General features: G+C 58.1%; 4 protein-coding genes across 17 annotated transcripts; 2 read left to right on the forward strand and 2 right to left on the reverse strand.

The window, feature by feature from the left end:
* Positions 1-131: 131 nt before the first annotated feature.
* On the reverse strand, positions 132-6549 carry ZDHHC16 (zDHHC palmitoyltransferase 16). Of its 11 annotated transcripts, none has more exons than XM_021536407.4 (11): positions 6311-6549; positions 3990-4242; positions 3291-3485; positions 3016-3104; positions 2782-2810; positions 2444-2577; positions 2175-2222; positions 1507-1592; positions 1108-1231; positions 965-1035; positions 132-637 (listed from the first exon to the last, which is right to left on the reverse strand). In XM_021536407.4, the coding sequence occupies exons 1-11, from the start codon at positions 6532-6534 to the stop codon at positions 523-525; spliced, it is 1368 nt and encodes a 455-aa protein (XP_021392082.2). In that variant the 5' UTR covers positions 6535-6549; the 3' UTR covers positions 132-522. The 11 variants fall into 11 exon arrangements, with proteins under 11 accessions (XP_021392082.2, XP_085438788.1, XP_085438784.1 ...); XM_085582662.1 differs by having other exon boundaries at positions 3990-4535; positions 6311-6363; XM_085582658.1 differs by lacking the exon at positions 2175-2222.
* On the forward strand, positions 6506-8779 carry EXOSC1 (exosome component 1). Of its 4 annotated transcripts, none has more exons than XM_031505264.3 (8): positions 6506-6563; positions 6767-6882; positions 7056-7130; positions 7709-7797; positions 8012-8045; positions 8171-8221; positions 8300-8384; positions 8488-8779. In XM_031505264.3, exons 1-8 carry the CDS (start codon positions 6533-6535, stop codon positions 8643-8645), a joined length of 639 nt encoding a protein of 212 aa, XP_031361124.1. In that variant the 5' UTR covers positions 6506-6532; the 3' UTR covers positions 8646-8779. The 4 variants fall into 4 exon arrangements, with proteins under 4 accessions (XP_031361124.1, XP_021391918.1, XP_085438793.1 ...); XM_021536243.3 differs by having other exon boundaries at positions 8532-8779; XM_085582667.1 differs by lacking the exon at positions 8171-8221 and having other exon boundaries at positions 8239-8384.
* Positions 8780-9343: 564 nt separating this feature from the next.
* Positions 9344-11953, reverse strand: PGAM1 (phosphoglycerate mutase 1). The gene is made up of 4 exons (XM_021536399.3): positions 11745-11953; positions 11107-11381; positions 10432-10612; positions 9344-10343 (listed from the first exon to the last, which is right to left on the reverse strand). Exons 1-4 carry the CDS (start codon positions 11884-11886, stop codon positions 10174-10176), a joined length of 768 nt encoding a protein of 255 aa, XP_021392074.1. The 5' UTR covers positions 11887-11953; the 3' UTR covers positions 9344-10173.
* Positions 11954-12070: 117 nt separating this feature from the next.
* RRP12 (ribosomal RNA processing 12 homolog) lies at positions 12071-24051 on the forward strand. Its single transcript, XM_021536397.4, has 34 exons — positions 12071-12526; positions 13343-13581; positions 13682-13765; positions 13994-14070; positions 14239-14344; positions 14516-14632; positions 14735-14873; positions 15161-15288; positions 15575-15673; positions 15751-15842; positions 15920-16031; positions 16198-16295; positions 16438-16552; positions 16820-16962; positions 17149-17270; positions 17398-17462; positions 17572-17734; positions 17823-17977; positions 18355-18422; positions 18612-18705; positions 18908-19066; positions 19191-19271; positions 19352-19457; positions 19599-19706; positions 19801-19958; positions 20306-20397; positions 20489-20647; positions 20822-20994; positions 21131-21244; positions 21549-21598; positions 21877-21955; positions 22978-23045; positions 23439-23521; positions 23715-24051. Exons 1-34 carry the CDS (start codon positions 12322-12324, stop codon positions 23815-23817), a joined length of 3954 nt encoding a protein of 1317 aa, XP_021392072.3. The 5' UTR covers positions 12071-12321; the 3' UTR covers positions 23818-24051.
* Positions 24052-24990: the final 939 nt, after the last annotated feature.

Consider the following 24990-nt stretch of genomic DNA (forward strand, 5'->3'; position numbering starts at 1 on the left):
ACAGTGCTCTTCTGTGTGTTAAGCAACTTAAGATACTGCTGGTTATAGACCCTTCCTCCTCTTCTGACATTGTTGTCCCTCTTCTCCCATCCCCAGAAGTCCTTGTCCCCCACAAGATAACAAAACCAGACTCCCTTAAAAAAAAAACAATATTTACTAGATGGTCTTAAAAAGACTCCCTGGAGAGCACTTGGGGGTGCCATCCTCTGTGCCCAACCCTTCAGAGAGCTGAGCTGGGCCAATGCTGGCCCATACCTGTGCTAATGAGAGCAGCACCATCCAGCTGGAGCTGGGAGCAGCAGCTCTGCCACCTCGCCCCTGGGCTGCCTGCAGCCACCAAGAGCCAAGAGGGCAGGTGTCCAGGCACCAACACTGTCCATAGAGTTTCCCATGGCTCCGGCTCCAGTCAGCGGTATGTGCCAGCCTTCTGCCAGGCACTTTGGCCAAAGGAAGCTGCAGTGGTGGAGTGGGTCCCCCACACGCTCCCCTGCCTGTGGGAAGGGATGTCCAGAGCACAGGGCCTCAGATTGCCAGGAGTGGTGCGCGTTGCTCTGTCACACAGGGAGGCAAGTCCCAGCTCAGGCCTGTCCCGTGGGGCAGGTGAGGAGAGGGCAGCAGGACACGGGTGAGCCAGTGCCTGTGAGGAAAGTGAGGCCACAGCCACAGGGTCAAGTCTTGGTGCTTCTCAGCTCTGAGGAACCATATCCTGAGCTGCCACAATGGCTGAGCTCCTCAGCTCAGATTCTCTTGGCAAAGGTGTGCTGGGCAAGCCACCTTGTCACCAGACAGGGCCAATGATGACCATGTCTTCCACACCTTACAAAGCCCAGTGCAGTGCAGTGTGGTGGGATCAGTGTTCACTGTCCTCTCTCCCAGCAGCCCAAAGACAGCCCCTGTTGTCCATACAACCCCAAGAGCTGCTGAGCCACCACCTTCTCAGGCAGGGGCTTCCCCAGGATTTTACCTTGGCACAGCCACACCCAGGAACACCTTCCAGTTATCCCAGCTGCCGTAACTGTAGGGGTTCCTGAAGACCTGCAGTACAGGGAGAGGCACATCACGTCTGGCTCTGCCCCAGCCAGCCCCCGTGCCATGGGCTATGCTCACCTTGCCTTTCTTCTGCAGTCTCTGCCTCTCCTTTCTGTTGATGTGGCGTTCGATGCTCGTTTCCCCACGAGTAATGAGGGCAGCGTGCCACAGCGTGAGGGCACCCAGGGCCAGTGCAACCGAGCTGGGGATGACAAGGGACAGCAGGTGGAACACAGGCCTTCCTTCCCTGGTCCTGCAGCTGGTGGGGGGCTGAGGCTGCCTCCCTGCACCCACAGCCATGTAATTGGGTCAGCTCATCTAATCTCCTGTGACAGACAAAATCTCTCCTTCTCTGTGGCCCAAAGGCTGGCAGGGCAGCAGCATCTGTGCTAGAGGGAACAAGCCCAGCTACAGGCAGGTAGATGGCGAGCAATGTCACAGGCTTCACTGTTTTCCCCAGCCCCTGGGCCCCCTCACCTGCACAGGACCCAGAGGTAGACCACGCTCTTGTGGAAAGCTCTCTGGCGGAAGGAGAAGGTGGGTGGTGGGGTCTGGTAGTATGTCTGAAAAAAGACCAGATGGGGAGGATTACCCAAACTTCTTTACAACTTGAAGCCAGACAAGGATTTCTGCGCCACTCTGTGCTGCAGAGCTTGGACAGCAAGAAAGGATTGCAGCTGGAACTAATGCAACAACCACAGTGAGGGGGAGGCAACCTGGGACAGCCATGAGACACAGACAGACAATCAGAGCTGGCATAGGTGTGAGGAACAGGGGGCTGGAGGTAAGGGGGCAGGGAGCAGCCATGGGCCTGGTCAGGACACTGCAGCTGGGGGTCATGGAGAGATGTGTATGCAGTGCTGCAGATTCACCAGGAGACCATGGCCTGAGCAGCACATGCCAAGAAGCTGTCACCAACCCAAGCCCCTGGAAGCTGGGTGCAGAGAGGCAGACCCCAAGCTGCTGGAGGCATTGTCCATAGCAGAGCTGCCTGACCAGCCCCAGCTCTCTGACATGTGAGATGAACACAGGGGCTGGTTCCGATGTAGGGTGCTCCTTGAGAACAGAGCCCCAAGCAGGACCCAGCCTGCACGGCAGCTCTGCTCCACACTGCCTGGAGAAGCTGGGGGGCAGGGATGTCCCACCTGGTTGGCAGCCACCTGCAGTCTCTCCTTCTCAAGCAGTTTCATTCTCTAGGGGGATGGAAAACAGGGCACCAGTTATGTGTCTCAGAGGAGTGGGACAGGGGCCCTTCCCCTCGCACCCCCCTAGGACCATAGCAGCTGGGGGCCTTGCAGGAGGAGGAAGAGGGAAAGCAAAGTCACTATATGGCTGGGCCTGGCCCAGCCTTGCTCTGCAAGTTCAGCCTGGGGAAGCCAGGCAGTCTTGGCGCATGGCAGGAGAGGCTGCTCACCTCAATGGCTGCGTAGGCATCCCGGAACATCTCCCAGCCGCTGATGCTGCAGTAAATGCAGCCCATGGTCATGAAAAAGCAGAAGGAGAAGAAGTAGCGGTGGTTGTAGTGTCCCACACAGTTGTTTAGCCAGGCTGCCTCTGGGGTTAAAGGTACATAACTGTGACAGACCATGGGTCCAAACCCAACCCAGGGACCAGGGCAGTTCTTCTGCGCCCTGCTCCCAACACCCATTCCTATGCTGGCTGTCTCCTCAACAGAAGGGACTGGGAGAGAAGGGAGAAGCAATGCTGGCTCCCCCCAGGAGTGTGCCACTGGTTAGTACTGCAGAAGGATACGGCAGTGGTGGTCCATCTTCAGCACACACCTGGGAGAGAAGAGACCAGTGCCAGTGTCAGAGCCAGTGCAAGTGGTGTGTTTGGGAGGGGACAGGCACCCCCCAGCCCTGCAGGCTACAAGCGACAGGGCAAGGAGGTGGCAGCGCAGAGGAGAAGGGCCCCTGTCTCACACTGGGGCAGGGGGTGAGGAACAGGGTTCCAAAGGCTGCCCTGGGCAGAGGGAAGGTGCCCTACCTGTTGCAGATGCTGCAGTGATGGGTGCGAGCTGGCTTAGGGGCAATGCATTTTCTGCAGATGGACACGCCAGTGAGGTCGTTCTTGGCCTGTGCACAGGTCAGAAGAGATTTGCACATCTTAAACCCTGCATCTCAAACTCCTGCTCTCCTCTGTGCCACCCCGCTGCCTCCCCACTCTGCACTGCCCAGCCTAGCTTCCCAGATTAGAGGCATCCTGCAACAACATTATCAGGCTGTTCCCAGTGACCATCCATAGCTCACTTGGTGCCTCACCTGTGGTGGGTGCCCAGGTGAAGTGGTGATAGCCATGTAGTAGTGGAAGACAATCATGATGAGGTTCCAGTGTCCATAGGCGAGGTGCCAGCATATCCAGGCAGGTGTGTAGGTCTGCAGGATGAGGGGCAGCAGACAGATGTACACGATGGCCACAATAGAGCTCGTCAGCCCAATCACCAGTGCCACAAACACCTACAGAAAAGGGACCTGGGTCACTGTGTGGGTCTCAGATTCAGTCAAAGAAAGAAACTGAGAGTTTCTGGCCAGGCAAAAAGCCTGGGAAAGAATGTAAATAATCCTTTATCTCTCTTGTTTTTCACACTGTTTATAGTTCTATCACTGTGCATCAAGCACTTTGCACCAATGCTGTAGGTTGTTTTCACTTCAGAACCAATGGATTTGATCATTGCGAAGCTCTGTATAAAAGAGCAGCGTATTTTGAATAAATCGGAGTTTTACTCTCAGCAGCCTTCTGAGTCAAGTCTATTCATTCCCATCCTGCCTCGACAGAGATATCACTGGAGTGGGCAGAGCCTGCCCCTTGCTGCCTGGGAAGAGGCACGGGCAGGACAGAGCCAGAGGAAACCAATCTGAACCGCACACTAAGGCTGCAGCTCACTTCCTGCCCGAAGGACAGGCAGCCCTGAGCCCGCTGCCCCAGCACCACGTGTACCCTGCCCCATGAGGGGAACTCACCACACCAAACCATCGGGTGACGTGGTCCACCAGCCAGTAGACCGGCTCGAAGAGGGAGTCAAGCACCACGTCGCCATTGGTGAAGGAGTTGTAGAGCAGGGAGCGGAGGCAGAGGTGCCCGTAGTGCCACAGCTGCTCCACCTGCCGCACCAGCTTGAACCGCCGCCGCCGCCCCAGCCGCAGGCACTTGAGGAGCAGGCGCATCACCGCGGCGAACATCCGCTGCCGGCTCCTCATCCCCGCCACACCACGCCTGGGGGGACAGGAGCTCGGCGTGGGCAGGGCACCCTGCTGCCTGGCTGTGCCTCGGGAAGGGCTTCCCCTCCCGGCCGTGCTGATGCCGGTAGTGCAGCTCCCTGAACCGACAAGGATGCCGAGCTGGAGAAGCTGAGCCCAGGCTCCTGCAGGCTGCGGGGCCGCTGTCGCCGGGATGTCTCTTTGCACGGAGCAGGGGGCACAGGCCCCTCAGCATCTGGGCTCAGGTGCTCTCTGGTCCCATCTCGTCTTTCCCAGCGGGGAGGGGGCCGGGGGAGCGACACGGAGAGTCTGACTCAGAGGAAACCAGAGAAGGCATGAACATCCAGGATGCTGGGCCATTTCCAGAGATGATTTCAGCCCTTCCCAACATGTTCATGAACAGGGGAATCCACACAAGGAAAATGTGGAGGAGACAGTACAGGATTACCCCTCCTCCCCTAGCCCCTCCTTAAAGTGAAGGATGCTACTTCCCTTCACCTCAACTTCTGGACCAAGCTGGTAGAGGCCACCTTCCCAACCTCACAGCCTCACTCCAAGAGTCCCAACATTTCCTCTTTCTCCTTGCCTGAATCATTGAACAGTACCACACACTAGCAAATGAGAGGCCCAGGGACAGCCCCGGGCCAGTGCTCCCCTGCCCGCTGAGCCCCTTGTCCTGCCTGAGAGCTTTGCTGGGAGTGACGAGGAACCTGATCTGGCCCAGCACATGGGAAAACGATCTGCAGGGCTGGGGCCCCCAGGCCTCTGTGCAGGCAATACCCATCAATATTAAGCAGCGAGGCTGCCCCGGGGTCCTGCCAAGGCACGTTCTGAGCTTGGGCCAAGCACTTGCCTTGGTCTGGTGCCAGGCACCGGTGCCAGAGCTCAGGGTGCCTCCAGCAGGGATCGTCCCACTGCGCTGAGGTGCCCACCAACACAGCCCCTGGGGAGCAGCAGGGAGGGTGAGGGCAGAAACTGCACCATCCACATGGGCTGCCCAAAGAAGCCAGGGCTCTCCTCCACCCTGGGCCTGAGGAGTGTGGGGTTGACCCCAAAGTTGGGATCTACTGGACATGAGGACCCCACACCCAGCAGCCCATTCCAGGTCACAGACATGGCTCCTGCCCTGGTATGGCAGAGGTGGGATATGCAAACATCTGCATCACCCTCTTCTCCACATTTCCCCTTTTGTATGCCAAGAGCTTTTCCTTGAAGCTCAGCAGGTGCAAAATAGAGCAACAACTTCCTGCCGTTCAGCCTTTGGATGGCACACGTCCCCGTTTTGTCAGTGTGGTAAAAGACAAATCACAGCAGCCAGAAGCAGCTGTTGAGGTCAACCCTTTCCTCCAAAGACACAGCACTTTCCTGTCCCACAGAGAAACTTCCTCACCTACAGCAGCGGCAGCTGCTGGGCAGGGAACCCACAGGGGAGGCAGGAGCCCGCTCCAGAGCAAGACCCGCTGTCCCCAGGCACCTGCCTGAAGACAGCAGCGTAAGCACAGACACGAGGCTCCAGCAGAGCCACGCAACTTTCTCCTGCCCAGCCGGGCCCTGGGATCCACCCCTCGCCCTGCTCACGGCGCGGCACCGAGCCCATGGGAACGGGACAGCAACCAGCACAGACAGGAGCACTGGCAACATCACACCGAGGGGTGGGGATCCTCGGATTTGGCCCCACCCCGGGCAAAGGCGAGGCCTTCCCCCGCCAGGTCCAGGCCCCCCGGCGCAGCCCTGTGGCACCCTCCGGTGGCTGCACAGCGCCCGCTCCCCCGCTTCAGCAGCATCCAGCCCCACTTCTCTGTCCAGAGCCAGGACATCCCGGTGTTTAGCCCCATCCTCAAAGGCTGCCCACGCCGGCAGCCGCACCGCCTCCAGCCCCGTCACAGCCCGCAGCATCCCCCCGCTGCCCCCAGCCACAGACCGCACCGCTTCCCGGCTCCGGCCGCACAGCACACGCAGCATCCCCATCGCCTCCCGGCCCCCGCGCTCCTCGCCCCGCAGCCCCTCTGTATCGCCGCCCAGCCCCGCGGCAGCCGCAGCCCCGACAAGCCCGCAGCCCCTCGCAAGGCCCCGGCGCCGCCGACCTGGGCCCGCGCCCGCCGCCGCCATGCCCGGGCCCCGCCGGCCCACGGGCAGCGCCCGCGCGCGGCACGCCGGGAGCTCCGTCTGCCGCCGCCGGACTACAGCCCCCAGCATGCCTCAGGTCGGCTAGGCGAGAACCAATAGCCGCGACGCTTACAGCGCAGAATTGACGTCCAGAACCAATAGGATGAGGGCTTGCTGGTGAAGCGTTGTCGGCCGCGGGCATGGCGCCGCCCGCGCGGTACTGCGTCCCCGGTGAGTGCGGCCCGGCGCTGTCCGGGCTCCCGGGACTGGGGATGCTACCGCCCGGAAAGGGAGCGCAGTGGGCTAGGAGAGGAGTAGGGACGAGGCAGTGCGGAGGGGCTTGTCCCGGGGATGCGCCGCACTCGGCCGGCTGGGAGCGGGAGCTGTGCCGGAGCGGGCCGGTCCCCGGCAGCCCCTGAGCCGCTGTGTCGCAGGTGAGCGGCTGTGCAGCACGGAGGAGGCCACGGCTGGCAGCGGGACCTACACTCGCCATGGCTTCATCTTCTCTTCGCTGGCTGGCTGCCTGGAGAGGAAGAACGAGGACAACGAGGTGAGCGCGGCCGCGGCACGGCTGCTCCTCCCCGGGGCTGCGTGCTGTGCACCCAGGCTGCACGGCCTCTCTGGAGACTGGGCTGCGGCAGGGAGTTGGACTCCGATGGGGTTCGGCCGGTGGTTCTGTGCACAAGCTGTGCCCTGTGCTGACGCTCGTGTCTTGCCCTGCAGCTGCCCGTGGTGTCGGTGGTGAGAGACAGCAAGTCCCAGCTCCTGCCCAACGTGGGGGCTGTGGTGACATGCAAGGTGGGGCGCTGGAGCACTGCGTTGACAAACTGCATGGGCCTCGACTCTGTCTCATACTGAGCTTTGTTCCTGCACACGGATAGGGTGGAGTGAGGAGTCCCTGGGCTTCTTAGTGCCTTCTGTACAACTCCCACCAGGGCAGGGGCAGCCCAGGGGCTCCCTTGAGTTTCTCACTCACCAAGTGGGTATTGGCATGAGGGACACCTGCCCTGAGACTGAGGTGGGCTTGAGGGGAGGATTTTCTTTGCTCTCCTTCCATAACTCCTTCCTGGGACAGGGAGTATGCAGGTCAGTGCCTCAAGCAGCTTGTAGAAAGGATGACATGGACCAGGGATTAGTTTCCTTACATTCCTAGTGGAGGGAGAGGGACTGAGATCACTGCAGGTCTCAGCCTTATTCTGGTGCCTCGAATTGCACAAATATAATCATCCTCACCTGGCTTGCTGCCAGGTGTCCCACCGTTGCTTGGTCACAGCGGGGAGGAGGAGGCCAAGTGAGACCTGAGCTCCCCATGCAGCCCTGCCTGCTCCCTGCCCTTTCCCTGCCTGGACCACTGATTCCCCTTTTCCTACATGCAGGTCTGCAGTATTAACTCTCGCTTTGCCAAGGTCCACATCCTGTATGTTGGCTCCACGCCGCTGAAATCCACCTTCCGGGGCACCATACGGTAGGGAAAAGGTTAGGATTCCCCACCCTTCAGGGGGAGGAAGGCTGTTGTGGGCAGTGCAGCTGGCTGCCCTGAGCTGGAACTCTGCCCTGAGCACTGGGCTGGTGTCCAGCGCGTCCTGGTGAGCACCCAGGAAGGCTGAGGCAGCTTCTGCCACAGGCGGTTGAGTTGTCTTTGCTCATTGGCACTCAGATCCCTCCATCTCCTTTTTCAGGAGAGAAGATATCCGAGCCACAGAGAAGGATAAGGTCAGTGAGCCACTGCCAGTTGCTGTTGTACACCCATTGCCCTCCAGTTCCTGCTTGTGGGGGCCCTGTCCCCCCACTGACAGCACCCTGGCGCTGTGTGGCATTGCCTGCTCTCTCCTGTGCAGGTAGAAGTGTACAAGAGCTTCCGCCCCAGTGACATCGTCCTGGCCAAAGTTGTATCCTTCCTCCTCAGGGACACCGTGTTGGCTCAAGCTCCCTTGTGGAAGTGTGTCCCTTAACCCCTGTCCAACCAGATCTCCCTGGGGGATGCACAGTCCAACTACCTGCTGAGCACAGCAGAGAACGAGCTGGGTGTGGTGGTGGCACGCAGCGAGGCAGGTAAGGGCAGGACAGGGACAGAGACAGGGACTGGGCTGAAACAGTTCTGCCTCATTCCTGCCTTGGGGGCAGCTGATGCAGCTGCCTCCCTCTCCATATGGAGGAATGCAACTTTGGGAAAGAGCAAGTCTGACATTACGTGCCCAGGGGTGCAGATGGTGCCCATCAGCTGGTGTGAGATGCAGTGCCCACGGACACACACCAAGGAGTTCCGTAAGGTGGCCCGGGTGCAGCCCCAGTTCCTGCAGACGTAACAGCTGAGGGGGGCAGGGGGCTGCAGCACTGTGGCTGTGGAGCCAGAGCAGCCCCTGGGCTCCCACCTCCTTCACAGGTTCAGCCAGGCCTCCACTGGCAGGATGGGTTTGCTACTTGTGGATAATAAATTTTTTTTGAGAGCTTCCTGCTTCGTTCTTTACAGTAAGTGGGGGAGCCAGGGCTATCCATGCACTCTGGTCTGGCTCCCACAGCACAGCAGGTGAGGGAACAGCTTCCACAGCAGCAGGGGCAGAAGGAAGCACATTTTCACTGCTGGTGAAGGGGAGTGATGGAGTGACTTTGCTGCAGTGACGCCAACAGCACAGAGCCCCAGGCTGCAGCTGTGTTGGGCACTCCTCACCAGGTTGGTTTCCCCACACAGGAGTCAAGCCTGGTGCAGAGCCTGTCTCAGCTCACCACTAACCAGTGTGGGCCGTGGCTGAGAATAGCCTGGGGACGTATCTCATCTCCTCAGGCCACACATGCTTGCCCTGCCCTATGGAACAAGGGTGTGGTACACACAGACCAAAAACCAGAGCATGGCAGGGTGTCACCCTCTTGGGCAGAGATTGCAGAGCTGAGCTTTGCTCCTTGAGCCTGGCACAGCTTCTGCACCCTCCTGTCTGTGCCCAGCAGGGATTGCTGCCTTGTGCACGTGCTGGCAGCAGGGAGCCCACATGGCCCAGAGACACAAGGACACTTCCTTATTGCGCATTACTCCTTTATTGAACTGGAACAAGACGGCTGCTATGGTTGGACAGTTACACTGACCCTGTGCAAGCCCAGGCTCACGACACCGGCAGGGGGGAGGCCACAGTGACAGGCCACGTACACATGTGAGGGATGGGACACAACAGCACCTGCTTCACCAGCAGGACGAGGATGGGCAGCAGCTGGGGGAAGCATGTTGCAGACACAGACCTCCAGGCAACAGGCTCCCTCCCTCACCCTTGTCTGAAGGCAGTATAGTTAAAGCAGGGGCTGGCAGAGCTGGGCCCAGAGTCATGAGTACTACCCTGGGGTGCTGCACCACGTGCACCAAAACACAACCCTTCCAGCGGCATCCCAGTCACTGTGCCACACACCCACAAGGGGAGGGGGTACCCACATTGGTCACTGCTGGCACTGCACTTGCCACACTGCTCCCAGGAGGACTAAATCAAGTGACAAAACTACAGTAAACAGGTGACGAGAGCTGCCAGGGATGCAAAGCAAAGGAAGAGCCTGGCATGGTAAGGGATTGCTTGGCCTGTCCCTCTGCAGACAGGGTCTGAGGGTTGGGATCACAGCATGGACAGGTGTGGGGTCGCTGCCTGGTAGAGACAGGGCTCCCTTTCACACCAGACCTCCATGTCCAGCCCTCACCCCGGAGCCCCCAGGCTATCTGCAGAGGGGAGCCTAGTCTGAGGGAACGGGCCTAACCGAGGGGAGTGCCTCCAGCTTCACAGCTCCGAGTTCCTACAACTGTGGGGGTGTGAACAGAGGGGTGGGGGATGGCAGGGGGCTCTACTACGTGCTGGTCTGCTGCCTGCCCTCACTTCTTGGCCTTGCCCTGAGCAGCAACGGCCTCCATGGCCTTGCGCACGGTCTCCTCATCCCCCAGGAACTGCATGGGCTTGACAGGTTTCAGGTTCTTGTCCAGTTCGTAGACAATGGGGATGCCAGTGGGCAGGTTCAGCTCCATGATGGCCTCTTCTGACATGCCTGCAAACACAGCAGTGCTGTCACTCTCAGACCTTCCCACAGTGCCAGATGGGGAAGGAGGGGTCCCTGGGATGCAGGGGTGACCTACCTTCCAGGTGCTTGACAATCCCACGCAGGCTATTGCCATGAGCAGCAATAAGGACTCGTTTGCCCTCTTTGATCTGTGGGACGATTTCCTCATTCCAAAAAGGCAGAGCCCGGGCAATGGTGTCCTTCAAGCTCTCGCATGTTGGCAGCTGGTCCTCTGTCAGGTCGGCGTAGCGGCGATCCTGGGAGAACGACCATGCTCACACAGCAGCCCAGTGCCCCCCATCCAGTGTGGGAAGATGGTAGCAAGATTTTGTCTCTCCCCCAGATTCTCTACCTGAGGCCCCACTACACATAAGCAAAGCCAGGCTTGGAAGCAAAGAAGTGTCTTTGCAGTCTGGGGCTGCAATGGGCCACAGTCAGGGCCATGAGCCCACCTGGGAAAAGTCATACATTGCCTCTCTGGGCAAAGAAACCAGATCACACATCCATGAATGGCACTAATGATTAACAGAGATACTGTGCCCTCCACTTTGACTCTGCTGTGTGATGCCCAGGGGTTCAACTCCACACGGAAGAAGCAAGATAAACTCAGCCTAAAGTCTACCAGCACCATGCACAACAGCCTCAGATAACGCAACAGAGACACAGAAGACCTTATACAGGAAGCCAGGCTTTAGTGCAAGTGACTTTTAAGAGACTCTTAACAAGGCAATCAAAGAGCAATAGGTCTTACCTTTGCAATAGTGCTGTAGAAGGGGTGGTCAGACTGCATGGGAGGTGGAGGGATGTCATAGGAGCGCCTCCAGATCTTGACCTGCGCCTCACCATGCTTCGCTGCTGTCTCAGCCTTGTTCAAACCCGTGAGAGCTCCATAGTGCCTCTCATTTAAACGCCAGGTCCGGATAACGGGTAGCCACATCTGATCAATGGCATCCAGGACGGTCCAGAGAGTACGGATCGCCCGTTTTTGTACCGAGGTGAAGCAGATGTCGAACTCATAGCCGGCATCTAGGATATACGAGGAGAGGGGGAGGCGGGGGAAGCCCGGGAAGGTGAGTGCCTGGCCTTATGCAACCGGTGAAAGGGCAAGGGCGGCGGCCTCACCGCACCGGTACCGGTCGCGTCCTCATCTTTACAGAAAACGGTAGCGGCCAGGACGCGACCGGTACCGAAAAACCAACATACTGCGGTACCTACGGCTCTCCCAGCGGCACCGAACCCCCGACCCGGCACTGGAGGCCCTCGCCCGGCACTGGAGAGCCCCGAACCAGCCCCCGTTAGGCTCGACGGGGCCGCACTAGGCCGCGTCCTTTCCCCCCGTCCCCCGCGACCCCGCTCTTGGCCGGCATCCCCTCCCTCGTCCACCGGTACCTCGGAGGGCCTCGCCACCGCGCCGTGCCTCCTGCTGCCCGGCGGGGCTGAGGTCGGCGTCGTACCACCCGCTGAAGCGGTTCTCGAGGTTCCAGGCGCTCTCGCCGTGGCGGACGAGGACGAGCCGGTAGGCGGCGGCCATGGCGGGCGGCGGGACCGGGCGCGCGGCGGGACCGGGGCTGCTGCTCGCGCCGCTGCCGCGCGCGACTGACGCCCCCGCTCGGCCCCGCCCCGCCCCGCGCGCCGCCGCCGGGGCAAGCGCATGCGCCGAGCGCACGCCAGGCGGAGGCGCACGTACCACATGGCGCGGCCGCGAAGGGCGGTGCGACCTTCAGGGCGTGGCGTCACCGTGACGTCACGGTGCGCAGTAATACGTAAGACGTGACTCCTCGCCCCGGGCTGCGGGCTTGGTCTGAAGAGTTTCACAGGGCCGCGGCTTGGGCATGGGGATGTCTGGTGGCTGCCCCGGGGCCCTTCGGGTCTCCCATCTCTGCCCCGATTGGGCACGACCCCGCTAAGCTTCCCCGACACCGCTTCTCGCCCCCTCGGCCTTCCCTGACGGCTGCCCTCACTGAAGATGGCGGCCGGCGCCGGAAGCGGAAAGGGGGCGCTGGGCGCGGCCGCACGTGGAGCCGGGCCCAGCATGGCGCGGAGCGGGAGGCTCCGCTCGGGAGCCGCGGCCAAGCTGAAGCGTTGGCGGAAGGGCCACAGCAGCGACTCCAACCCCGAGACCCGCCAGCATCGTCTGGCTGCCCGCAGCCGCTTCTGCAGCCGGCCGGCGGGTAAGGGCAGGGGCGGGCGGGGCGGTAGGGCGCCAGGGCGAGCAGCTCCTGTCCTGTGCCCAGCGCTTCCCGGAGGGGCGCAGAGGCGCCGAGGGCTGTGGGGCGAGAGCCTCCGAGAGCTGCGGCTGGGGCAGCGGTGAGAGCGGAGCCGCTGACCGAGGCCACGGCGTAAGGAGTTAACCTCGTAGTGATACCAGGCCTCAGAAGCGGAATGAGCCGCTGCATGCTGCAGTTCCTGTCGCCCTGCGAGTCCCCCAAAACCCATGGCCATACTTCTGAGTGCTGCTGTGGTGTCTGGTGTGGTGAGGAGCGTGACAAACTAACATTTAGCCGGCCTTATGATGGGAGAGGGAAACCAAAGTGTGCCAGGCACTGTGAGAACACCGGCTGCTCTTGGCCAAGGAAATCTTTCTCATGCAGATGTTGGCTGCAGGCTGATGTCTGGGACTCAGAGGAATATACAGCATCTGTCCTGGCTGTCTGGTTGCTAGGGCTTCAGGTGGAAGGAGATAAATAGGGCTGAGTACAAGAAGCACCTCAGTGTTAAAGCCTTGGCACACCGGCAGACATTTGTGTGAGCATGGTGCTGTCTTCCATCAGAGATGACTGGACTGTGCTCTGTTTTTTTGTACAGGAATGAGGAGGTCTTTACAGTTATTAATGTGCTTTTGCCCTTTGGGGCAAAGCAGCACCTGTATTCCACATGCTGGATATGAGCTCCGGCCACGCCAGTCTGGCAGGGAGGGGAATATGGCAATTTCGGGGTGAATGGTGGAGCAATGTGACTTCACAGTTCTGACACATCTCTCACCCCAGGAGAGAAAAGTAACTTGACGGTGGATGCAGTGAAGCTGCACAATGAGCTGCAGTCGGGGTCCTTGCGTCCGGAGCGGGCGAGTGACAGTGCTCAGCTCCGTATGGAGGAGGACAGTGCTGAAGAGGCTGCCACAGAGAAGTCCTCTGGCACCTTTCTGAGTGGGCTGAGCGACTGCACTAACATCACCTTCAGCAAGGTGCAGCGCTTCTGGGAATCCAACTCTGCTGCTCACAAAGAGGTACGGACAGGAGCAGGGCTGGGGAAGGGGGGGATCTGGTGGGGATGGCCCCTGGCTGCGAGGCTAAAAGATGCTGAGCTGTTTTGCTGGCTGTTCACAGATCTGTGCCGTGCTGGCAGCTGTGACAGAGGTGATCCGCTCCCGAGGGGGCAAGGAGAGTGAGACAGAATACTTTGCTGCGCTGGTGAGTGCTGGTTATGTGGAAGAGGCGTGGGGGGAGCTGCTGCTGGCAGCATGGGTGGGCTCTGAGGAGGGATAGAGAAAGGTGCTGTGCTTGTAGCCCAAGTGGCTTTGTTCAGCAGAGATGCTGTTGGGCTGCTCCTGGTTTCTTTTCCCCCTCCCCAGGGGTTGGGGAAGGGCTGGTGTGGTGTGACCCCCTCCACCCCATTGCTTAGCCACCTTCTGTTCTCAGATGACCACGCTGGAGGCAGTGGAGTCCCCTGAATCACTGTCTGCTGTTGCCTACCTGCTTAACCTTGTCCTGAAGCGGTGAGTACTTTGCAGAGAAGCAGAGAGAGCATGGAAAAGGGATTGGTGCTGTCCTACCTTCCCATGCTGGGAAAGAAATCCAGCTGGGGTGAGCTGGTGATGCAGTCCCCTTTGTGACGGCTACTAGCTGTCTGCTCCTCATCCTACTGATATGTCCCCTTCTGGCAGGGTCCCGAGCCCAGTTCTTATTAAGAAGTTCTCAGATGCCTCAAAAGCCTTCATGAGTATTGTGTCCTCACAAGCCTGCAGCAGCTCCACGTCTGCCCTGCGATGGGTGAGTAGCCAAGAGGCAGCCAGCCATGTCAGCTCTGCTTGGGGTCTGCTGAGTGCTGGGGTCAAGGCTGCTGCTGTAGGGTGGTGCTGGGTGCTTGGCCTGCGGCCCTTGCAGGAAAGGAAGATGTCTCTGTGGGGTGATGCTAATGCCCCTGCTGCTCCCCTGTCATAGGTCCTCTCTTGCCTGGCCACACTGCTACGGAAGCAAGATTTGGCAGCCTGGAGCTACCCTGTCACCCTGCAGGTCTATCATGGCTTGTTGAGCTTTTGTGTTCATACCAAGCCCAAGGTGAGAGCCCAGTGCTTCTGGCAGGAGATGGTACTGCTTTGGGGGTTTGTTTCTGTACGCCTGGGTCTGTAGTTTCTACTCAGCTGGGTTCTTTTCCCCCAGGTGCGGAAAGCAGCGCAGTATGGCGTGTGCTCTGTCCTGAGGGGCAGCGAGTTCATGTTTGGTGATGCAGCCCCTGAGCATCACCCTGCAGCACCCTCCACCGCCAAGTTCTGTGTGCAGGAGATTGAAAAAGCTGGAGGTGTGGGGCACTGGAGCATGGGGTCTGTAGCTGCATGTGGGGAATTCTGCCACTGTGGGAGAGTAAGGACTTAGAGGGAAGAGGGGAGATTGCAGCACACTGGATTGCTGGGGAGGGAATGAGATATCTTTGGGGCACTTCTGGTGTTTTGAAGCCTCCTCAGCCCTTCTGGTGCTTTCCCAGAAGTTAGGGGAGTGTTCACCCTAGTTCTGTGGGTCAGCCCCACTGCTGTCACGGGGGCTTTGCTGTAGTGTCCCACAGGCTCAGAGGTTGCTCTGCTCTTGTAGGTGCCAAGGAGGCCACCACCACCCTGCATGTCCTTGCCCTGTTGCGGGATGTGCTGCCCTGCTTCCCTGCAGCTGTGGTGAAGACCTGCTGTGAGACCTTGCTCCGAGTCATGACCCTCAGCCATGTGGTGAGTGTTCTTGCTCCAGGGAGGACAAGGGCAGACCCTTTCCCATGGGCTACGCTCTTAAAGGGATCAAATTATCTCAGCTGTCAATTGGGAGCCTGGAAATGCAGGATGCAAATGGAAAAGAGCCCAGGACAGCTTTCTGGCCTGACTGTTGTGGAAGAGGGAGGCTATGCAGACACAGCATAGTTGCAATAGTGATGGGTTTTCCAGGGCAGAGCCTGCTTTGGAATAGGGGGACAGTGGGTTCAAAGCAGAGCCCCCTCTCCTGACACCATGTCCTTTGCAGCTGGTGACAGCGTGTGCCATGCAAGCTTTCCACAGCCTCTTCAGCGCCCAGGCCAGCGTGGCCTGCCTGCCAGCTGAGCTCAATGCCCAGATCATCACTGTGAGTGTGGGCTACCAGTGTGGGGAGGGACAGAGCTGGCAGTTGCTCAGCAGGTACCCAGCTTTCTGCTTCTGCAGGCTCTCTACGACTACGTGCCCAGCACAAGTGACCTGCAACCACTGCTGACCTGGCTGTCCACCATGGAGCGGGCACACGTCAACCTGGGCAGGTGCAGACAGGGGCCGTGGCTGGGGGAGGGGAGAGGTGGCTGCTTGGTCTCTAATCTAGCCTTTCTTTCCTCTCTAGGCTGCAGAAGGACCTGTGCTGGGCTCACCTACCCCGGCTCTTCTCTGCTGCCATGAACTGCTTCCTCTCCCCACACTCCCAGGTGGTGTCAGCAGCAGCACAGACCCTGGAGGTACCACACTCAGACACCTCTCCCTGCTTGGGTACCCTGGGCCTTGTGGGGGGCTCTGCCATGGGGCTTGGGGCTTGACAGTGAGTGGTATGCCCCTCTGTGCCTGTGAGGCTGGAGGTTCTGTGATCCAACAGCTGTCCCATTTCTTCCCTGTTTGCCCTTGCAGACTCTCCTGAGTGAGTGTGTTGCTCCCCACATGGATGATATGGGCACTGTGTCTGCATCTGCCCCAGCCCCTGCTGCCTACCTGTGCAAGATGTTCCGGTGAGGAGCAGTGATGTGAGAGGGGCTGCCCATGGGTCTGGCTGAGCTTTGACCAGCCTCTGCCCAGTCCTCAGTGGGGTCTAGGAGGCCTCTTGGGCACCCTCAATACTCCCAGTGTGACCACCTTCATTCTTCTCCTCAGATCAGTGGAGGAAGGGCTGACATACCGTTTCCATGCAGCATGGGATGAAGTTCTGCGAGTGTTGGAGGTTTTCTTTGAGACATGTGGAAAGCAGTGCCATCCCATCATGAGGAAGGTGAGCACAGGATGAAGGAGCACAGATTCATCCATAGAGGCTGGTGGGGTGGCTGCACTGCTGTCTGGTCTGTGTTGCCCCCTCCATCTGAAGCAGGGCCATGCTGTTTGCCCTGCTCTGTTGTCTGTGTGTGGCCAGAGCATGCACAGCTCTGGGACACTCAGCACAGGGATGTGCAGAGCAGCTGGCATCCCTGGGCAGGCAGAGTGATATGTGCCAGACCTGTGCACACGGCTGTTCTGTGACTGTCCTGCCCTGTTCCTGCAGTGTCTCCAGTCCTTGTGTGACCTGCGTCTCTCCCCACACTTTCCCTACACTGCTGAAGTGGACCAGGCAGTGGGGGCTGCTGTGAGCACCATGGGTCCCGAGGTGTTACTGGAAGCTGTGCCCCTGGAGATCAATGGCAAGGAGTGAGTACATTCATGGGGTAGCAGCTTTGCAGCTGTTATGTTCCGGTTCAGTCCCCATGCAGTGCTGCAGGTGTGGCTGATAAGCCTACCTGTGCCCAGCTTTGGGGCTAGGTGAAAGTGCCCTGTGCCCAGGGGCTGATGCTGGCAGTGCCCCACACCCTCCTGACCTATGCCTTGTCTCCCCAGGGAGACGCTGGATTTCCCCCGCAGCTGGCTCCTGCCAGTGCTGCGGGACAACGTGCAGGGAGCACGGCTTGGCTTCTTCACCAGTTACTTCTTGCCTTTGGCAGCTGCCCTGAAAACCAGAGGTGAGGAGAGCAGCATGTTAGAGGTCTCAGCAATCCAGGGTGTTCTGTGGGACCTCCCTTCTCTGCCTTGGGGTGGAGCAAGGTTTTGCAGTGTTTTCTGTCCCGCTCATCTCTTTCTCTTCTGCAGCCCAGGAGTTTACCCAGGCTGGGAAGAGTGTGGAAGCCAAGATCTATGACACACTGCAGTGGCAGGTAACAACCAGTGCCTGGGAGCTTTGCCATAGGGTTCCCGTGGTACCAGGCTAGGGAGCAGTGACTTGAGCAAAGACTGTGGCCTCCCATTGTTTCCTTTGCCTTCCAGGTCTGGACTCTGCTTCCTGGCTTCTGCACCCGTCCCACAGATGTGCTGGGGGCCTTCAAGGGGCTGGCCCGCACCCTGGGCATGGCCATCAGTGAGCGCCCAGATCTCCGCCCCACTGTGTGCCAGGCCTTGCGCACCCTCATCCACAAAGGCTGCGAGACAGGTTAGGGGGAACCAGGTCCTTGTGGTGGGTTCCTCCAGCTACAGGAGGGCAAATGCTGATCTTTAGCCCCCTGTCATCCTTTCCCTAGATGAAGAGCGGGCAGAAGTGGGTCGCTTTGCCAAAAATTTCCTGCCCATCCTGTTCAACGTGTACAGCCAACCTGAGGAGGGTGGGGGCACAAGTGCTCAGCGCCGCTCTGTGCTGGACACTGTCCGTGCTTACCTGACCATCACGGATCCTCAGGTGAGGGGCCTATGGGACACTGGGGCAAGCTGTCCTGGCTCAGGCCAGCATCTCCCAGCCAGACTCAGTTTGATGGGGCTTTGGTGCAGGCCTATCGAAGAGGTCAGGAAGGAAGGTTTGACCAGAGAGCAGCCCTTCCTGCCCTCATAGGCAGGGAGACTTCTCTAGCCCATCGTCTGGGATTTCCCAGTCTTGCAGTCACATCTCGCCCATCATGCACAAGCTCTTTGTGAATTTGTCCAGGTCTTTTTGGACTCACTGGTGCTTCTGGTCTCCACAAAGTCCTTTAGCAAGTTGTTTGCCAGGTGGATTGCAAACTCTTATAAAAGCACTTGCTTCAATCAGTTCTGATCCTGCTCTCTGTGCCTGCCTTGCAGATGGTGTGTGGATTCCTGGAGAAAGCCAGTGCAAAGCTGACCAGTCCTGAGAGCTCTGAGTTTGCCAGGTAACACCTGGGAGCTGATGCTAATGGGTAAAGCTCCTGGCGTGCTCCTGGTGAGCAGCCCTAGGGCATTGTCCTGTGTGGACTTTGCCACCATTGTGTACTTGATATGACTCGCAGCTGGCGTCCCAGCTTGGTTGAGCTGTGATGCCACAGTTAACAGCTGCAGCTGTGTGTCCTTCTCTGCTGCAGACTCTCCATCCTGGATCTGGTAGTGGCAATGGCACCCTATGCTGATGAGCAGTCCCTGGATTCCTTGTACCGTACCATCCAGCCTTCCCTCCAGGTGAGTTGATCCCCAGCCCTAGAGGTGCTGGGGCTGCAGTGGGGCTTCTTCTGCTTGCTGCCAGCTTGGACCCACACTCTAGGGACTGAGCAGCTGCTATGGGGGCTAGGTCTCTGCTGGGTGGTGTGGGGTGCTGTTGTCCCTTCAGACACCATGGTGAGGGGCTGCTTTGACAGTGGGAACATGTTGGCTGTCCCTGCAGAGCAAAGAGCGCAGCATGCAGAAGAAGGCGTATCGTGTGCTGGAGGAGGTGTGTGCTGCTCCCCACGCTCCCTGCCAGGCCTTCGTCCATTCCCACCTCCAGGACCTGCAGGCAGCGCTGCTGGACTCACTCAAGAGCGCAGCATCCCCGGCCAAGAGGGTGAGAGCAAGGGCTGTGGTGGTGGTGATCAGCCATTGCTGGAAGGGAAGGGATGGGGTGGGCAGCAGGGTTAACCAGGTCTGTGTCCCTGGGTGTACCAGTGCTGGTCCGTTTCTTTCCCCAGCCACGGCTGAAATGCCTATTCCACATTGTGAAGCAGCTGTCTGCAGAGCACGAGCCTTTTGTCACTGCCCTGGTCCCAGAGGTGAGCATGGTCCCTAGGAGGAACTGGCTGGCTCTGGCTGTCATAGTAGCAGCAGTGATGACATGCCTGTGTTCCTCCAGGTCATTCTATGCACCAAGGAGGTGTCAGTGGGGGCCCGCAAGAATGCGTTCATGCTGCTCGTGGAGATGGGCCATGCTTTTATCCGCTTTGGACCCACCCCTGAAGGTGAGCTTCCATTCTACTTGCTCAGCCCCATGGCCATTCTGGCCCCAGGGGGGTCAGCCCCATGCCGAGCATTCTGCTGGAATGGTCCAGGGATGCTGCTTGACAGAGTGAGTCGGGCCCTGAGTCCTCCCCCTCTTGTAGAGGCTTTGCAGCGGTTCCTGCTCCTGATCTACGTGGGGCTCACTGGCTCAGTCACCATGATCAGCTGCACCGTGCTGGCACTGACCCGCCTGTTCTTTGAGTTCAAAGGTGAGCAGGGGGGCTGGGGGTCAAGGCAGAGCCCTGTGGTGAAGGTGGGTGCTAGGAGGAAGCCATCTGTGGCTGAGTCCCACCATGGTTGCAGATCACCTGGAGTTCAGTGTGGTGGAGCAGCTCCTGCAGAACATCTGCCTGTTGCTGGCCTCCCGCACACGGGATGTGGTCAAGGCAGCCCTGGGATTCCTGAAGGTCACACTGCTGCTGGTGGACACCAAGCTCCTGGCCAAGCATGTCCAGACGATGGTGAGATCATGCATGGGGTGCCTTGAGGAGGGTGGTGGGGCAGAGTTGTGTTTGCTTTGGGTAGACAGGAGCATCTCCAGCTGCACTCTGCCTGGAAGCCAAGGAAATGACCTTGGTGTCAGACTGAGACAGCAGTGAGGAGGCTCCTTTCCTGAATCCTGGTATAGATGTGCCTGAAAAGCCCTGTGAGCTAGCACTGCCAGGAATGGACACCTCCCCATGGCCTTACCTGGGGCAGGTGTGGAGAGATAGTACCAGGGTGAACAAGGTGGCCATGCAGATAAAGGTTGGGAGGCTGGGCACCCAAGGCAGGTGTGCTTTGGTCTTGAGGGTCTCTGTCCTTTCAGCTGGAGGCTGTGGGGAACCTTTCAGATGACATGAGACGCCACTTCCGTATGAAACTGCGGAACCTCTTCATCAAGTTTATCCGCAAGTTTGGGTAAGTCAGGGTCTCCTGGAGTGGTGAGGGAGCTCTCTGGGAAGCAGTGCAGAGAAGGTGGGTGCTGACTGCTCCCTGTGTGTTTCCTCAGCTTTGAGCTGGTGAAGGGGCTGCTGCCAGCCGAGTACCATAAGGTGCTGGTGAACATCCGCAAGGCAGAATCCCGGAGCCGCAAGCAGCGTGCCCTGAAGAAGGCAGCTGCGGATATGGATGAGGAGGAGGCACCACCACCACAGCCCAGAGGAGACAGGTGAAGTCAGGCTCAGGGTGAAGGAGCAGCCCCCACAGGGGGCTTGGCACTGTATCTGCTCAGCTGGTGCTTCTAGAGATGTTAGAGACATCTCCAGGACTGCTCTTCATTGTGGGGCAGGGTGCACCCCCGGCCTTAATCCATTTTCCATCATCCTCTCCACCTTTTGACCAGTATGGAGGAGATCCTGGCTGACTCAGAGGATGAGGAGGAGGAAGAGGAGGAACGGCATCGTAGCAAGGAGTGGAGGAAGCAAGCACGGCAGAAGGGCCAGGCATGGCTGAAGGAAGGGGAAGATGATGAGCCCCTCAACTTCCTGGACCCTAATGTGTCCCAGCGGGTGCTGGGTAAGGAGTGGAGCTTCAGATGGGGCTATGGTGGGGTGGATGGGGCAAGGGCTGCTGCAATGCACAGGGGCCCTGGGGGTTGCTGCCCCCAGAATTGGATCCTTCTCCAGGCCCTGACCCATTTCTCTGTGAGCAGCCACCAAGCCAGGCCCCAAGCGGTCCAGAGGAGTGAGCCATGATTTCCAGATGTCTGAGGATGGACGCCTGATCATCCATGAAGAGGAAGAGGAGCTGGATGATGAAACCAAAGGTACTACCTGGGCTAACAAGGGCCACTCTAGACTTGCTCTAGGTCTCTGAATGGTTTTCATCATGACACCTGCATGTGGGGTCTTGGGAGGATGTGGGTGGAAGTGGCAGGAATTGGTGTGGCCTTGTGTCATACCGACTGGCTCTCTTCTGGGCCACTGCCCAGGGGAAGCAGTCACCTACATCAGGAGGGTGCTGATTCAGCCAGAGGCACCCTGCTACTGCCACACCCTCCAGGGGCTAGCACAGTACCAGGGCTTTCCCATGCCCTCATCACACACTGATCTTCTTATCCTGTACCACAGGAGCAGATGAGGAGATGGCAGATGTGCTGCAAGATGTGGGGCTCCGCAGTGTGAGTATGGGGCTCGTGGTCCTGAGGAGTTGCTGGGGGAACTCATCCTTGCCAAACCACTGCCTGTGCCATGGCAGCTGCAGCTCTGCCCCAGAGTCTGGTGGGGACACCAGGCAATTGCCAGCTGCTTGGAGGGGTGCAGGAAGTTGTCTGGGATAGGGATGTGCTGTCTGGAAAATTTTTCAGTGCCCATGGGAGGAAGCAGGAGGTTGGGGGTCAATGGGAGGCAGAACTGTAAGGACAAGCCAGCTGCAGGTTCCTGCTGTCTTTTTCTGCAGAAGAAAAGTCAGAAGCGTCGGTTCAGAGAGGAGCCAGACGATGAGGAAGTTGAGGCTGGAACCTGTTCTCAGTATAGAGGTAAGTCCTCTGCCTGTGCCCAGTCTGGGGCTCCCCAGAGGACCAGAACCATGTGCCTATCTTGTACAAGGGATGGGTGCTGCTGCAGCACAGCTGAAGCAAAAATCACAGGATCACAGACTGGGTAAGACTGGAGGGGATCAGTGTATCATCTGGTCCAACCTCCCTGCTCAAACAGTGTCATCCCAGAGCACATGGCACATGATTGCATGCAGATGGTTCCTGAATATCTCCATTGTAGAAGGCTCCAGAATGCCTCTCTAGGCAGTCTGTTCCACTACACAGTCACCCACACAGCAAAGAAGTTCTTCTCATGTTCAGGTGGAACTTCCTGTGCATCAGTTTCTGCCATTGCCTCTTGTCCTATTGCCCAACAGCAGCGAGCAGAGCCTGGTGCTATCCTCTTGACACCCTCCCTTCAGATACTTACAGACATTGATGATGTCCCCTTTTAGGTGCCTCTTTTCTGGTCTGAACAGTCCCAGCTCTCAGCCTTTCCTCATAAGAGAGATGCTCCAGTCCCTTAATCCTTCACTGGAACAGCTCCATGAGCTCCATGTGTCTCTTGCACTATGAGCCCAGAACTGGACACAATATTCCAGCTGCATCCTCACTTGGGCTGAGTTAGAGGGGCAGGATCCCTTTCCTTGACCTGCTGGCAGTGCTCTTCCTAATGCACCCCAGGACACCATTGGCTTTCTTGGCCACAAGGACACTGCTGACTCATGAACAACTTGTTTTCTACAGGATCCCCAGGTCCTTCCCTGCACAGCTGATTTCCAGCAGGTTGGCTCCCAGTTTGAACTGGTGCTTGGGGTTATTTCTCCTCAGGTGCATTTGCCTTCATTAATTTCAAACAGTTCTCTACACATTTCTCCAGAGATTTTACTTGTAGGAAATAGCCACCTTTTTGCTGTCCTGACACTAAGAGCTGGAGACAAAAAACAGGAACAGCTTCCACAGCCTAGAAGTGGGCAGGTGGAGGCCCAAGACCCCCTTCCAACACATATTCTCTTTTCCAGCTGGAGGCTCTGGGATCCATCGGCCACTGAACAAGGAGCCAGCCTTCGGTGCAGAGTATAGATCCAAGGTGAGGGACCCATGGGGTTGCAGGGTTTTTCTGTGGGGATGCTTGGACTTTGCTGGGGCAGGAAGCACCATTTTTGTTGGGAATCTGGTCCTGTAGCACCAAGGTTGGAGGGGATCTCTGCTCCAAGAGGAGTTGCCAAACAGTATTTGTGAACACTGCCAGCCCATTTCCAAGTTCCTGTTCTGTCCTTGCTGTGGACAGTTCCTGCTCACTGCTCAAAGCAGGTGTCTGTAGCATCATGTTGGTGGGAAATCAGCTCCCAGGGCAGTGTGCTCAGTTGGCATCTCACTGCAACACAGTGTTTGGGATAGCCGGGTGGCAGGGTTGCACTGGAAGGGGACACATGCATCTTCCCTAGTGCTGCATCTTCTCTCATCTTACTATCTCCCACAGAAAGGTAAAGGTGATGTGAAGAAGAAGGGCCAGCTCGACCCCTATGCCTACATCCCCCTGAACCGAGCTAAACTCAACAGAAGGTGAGGCTAACCAGGAAGGGCACAGGGGTGGGAACGGGTTTGATCCTGCATTTTGTTAGGGTTTTCTTGGTGGGTTTGGGAGCGCCCTGTCATCTGCTGTGCCACTCCTTGCGGAGTCTGGAGCAGCACCCCCGTGCATTAAGTGTGCCCAGTGCCTGCACCAAAACAGCTTCCTGCTCCTTGCTCCCTCCAGGAAGCGGGCGAAAATGCAGGGCCAGTTCAAGGGCCTGATGAAGGGAGCCCAGCGCGGGGCCAAGGCCGGCCGCAGGAACCGACTGAAGTCCCAGCGCTCCTGAGGACACTCAGCTGTTCGACCTGCCCTACCCAAAGACACAGCATCGTCTTAGTGGAACAGCCGGGGGTCCTCTTGAAGGTGACCTCCATTTGTTTGAGACTCCCTGGGAAGCTGCTTTGATGTATTATGGACTAATGACCCTTCTGTGCCTGGTACAGGCATGGGTGTGCGTGTGTGAGAGCAAGTAATATGTAAAGAATTCTCTGTATTGATAAATATCCTCTGTTCTTACTCAGCCCAGATTCCTCCTCTCCTTCCCTTCAGATCTTGTATAACTGTGCTGTGCGTTCTGTCCACGTGCAGCGGGTCCTCCTGCCGCTGCAGGGCTGCATCCCACAGGACTCACACCAGCATCAGCCTGGACTTGGGGCCAGAGCTCTCTCTCCCACATTGGGCTTGCCTGGAGGCTGCTAGAAGCAGCACTGTGGCACAGAGCAGCAGGGCTTATGTGCAGTGGGGCTGAGATGTGGAGCTGGCCATAGAACAAAGCCAGAAAGGCTGAAGTTCTTATAACCAGCTTTCTTTACCAAATTCCTTGGCAGGTTCTTCTGCCCAAAACTGTGGCCAGGGAATCTGTGCCGTGTGGAAAGTGACTGCCATTTGACCACTGGACACTTTTCCCATATCAGCCATGCCTGATGGCAAGGCAAGAGCACTTGGCTGCAAATTTCTTCAAACTGGCTGGAAACTGCTACAGCAAACCTCTGTGCCTTGCCATTTCTCTTGCCTTTGAGAGCTGAAAGAAGCCCTTTTCTCTGGCTACTTCCTGCCAGCTAGACCTGAGCAGCACAAGTAATCTGAAACTTTTTAGCTGCTCAGCCTTGTCACATTGGCCTGAGCATCAGGTTTTGCTCAGCTACTTCTACGCTGAGTGCAAAAAATGGTGCTTGGCTGGGAGTAGTGGATACAGGTCCCATTGCTTGCACTGCAAAGAACATGTGTTCTTTGTTAGCCAGGTTAGCTGGCTTTCCCTTCCTCTTTCATATTAAAAAGGCTTCAGCCTTTGTAATTTCCTATTGTGCCAGCTTACATGCTGGAATTGCAATGCTTCTCAATTCTGTAATAAGCTAAAGGGATTGTGGTTGTTCAGCCTCTTACTGCAGGCTTCTTTCTGGAGGCTGCAAATCCAGTTTTGTGGCTTTCTTATGCTTGTTGGTTTTGGTTTTTTTTTTTC

This window comes from Lonchura striata, chromosome 6, assembly GCF_050655825.1.
Source record: "Lonchura striata isolate lonStrDom1 chromosome 6, ASM5065582v1, whole genome shotgun sequence".
Lineage (NCBI taxonomy): Eukaryota > Metazoa > Chordata > Aves > Passeriformes > Estrildidae > Lonchura > Lonchura striata.

Excerpts from the sequence above, each read along its gene's own strand:
- PGAM1 (XM_021536399.3), bottom strand. The coding sequence starts at position 11,886 with ATGGCCGCCGCCTACCGGCTCGTCCTCGTCCGCCACGGCGAGAGCGCC. Across the intron at positions 10,613-11,106 it reads TCTACAGCACTATTGCAAAG|GATCGCCGCTACGCCGACCT; the intron begins GTAAGACCTATT and ends TCGTTCTCCCAG. Across the intron at positions 10,344-10,431 it reads GATTGTCAAGCACCTGGAAG|GCATGTCAGAAGAGGCCATC; the intron begins GTAGGTCACCCC and ends CTGTGTTTGCAG.
- EXOSC1 (XM_085582667.1), top strand. The coding sequence starts at position 6,533 with ATGGCGCCGCCCGCGCGGTACTGCGTCCCCG. Across the intron at positions 6,883-7,055 it reads GGAAGAACGAGGACAACGAG|CTGCCCGTGGTGTCGGTGGT; the intron begins GTGAGCGCGGCC and ends CTTGCCCTGCAG. Across the intron at positions 8,046-8,238 it reads GAGCCACAGAGAAGGATAAG|GGACACCGTGTTGGCTCAAG; the intron begins GTCAGTGAGCCA and ends CTTCCTCCTCAG.
- RRP12 (XM_021536397.4), top strand. The coding sequence starts at position 12,322 with ATGGCGGCCGGCGCCGGAAGCGGAAAGGGGGCGCTGGGCGCGGCCGCA. Across the intron at positions 16,032-16,197 it reads CAGCAGCACAGACCCTGGAG|ACTCTCCTGAGTGAGTGTGT; the intron begins GTACCACACTCA and ends TTGCCCTTGCAG. Across the intron at positions 17,978-18,354 it reads TGACCATCACGGATCCTCAG|ATGGTGTGTGGATTCCTGGA; the intron begins GTGAGGGGCCTA and ends CCTGCCTTGCAG.
- ZDHHC16 (XM_021536404.3), bottom strand. The coding sequence starts at position 6,534 with ATGCCCGCGGCCGACAACGCTTCACCAGCAAGCCCTCATCCTATTGGT. Across the intron at positions 3,105-3,290 it reads CACCTGGGCACCCACCACAG|GCCAAGAACGACCTCACTGG; the intron begins GTGAGGCACCAA and ends ACCTGTGCACAG. Across the intron at positions 1,232-1,506 it reads TACCTCTGGGTCCTGTGCAG|CTCGGTTGCACTGGCCCTGG; the intron begins GTGAGGGGGCCC and ends TGTCATCCCCAG.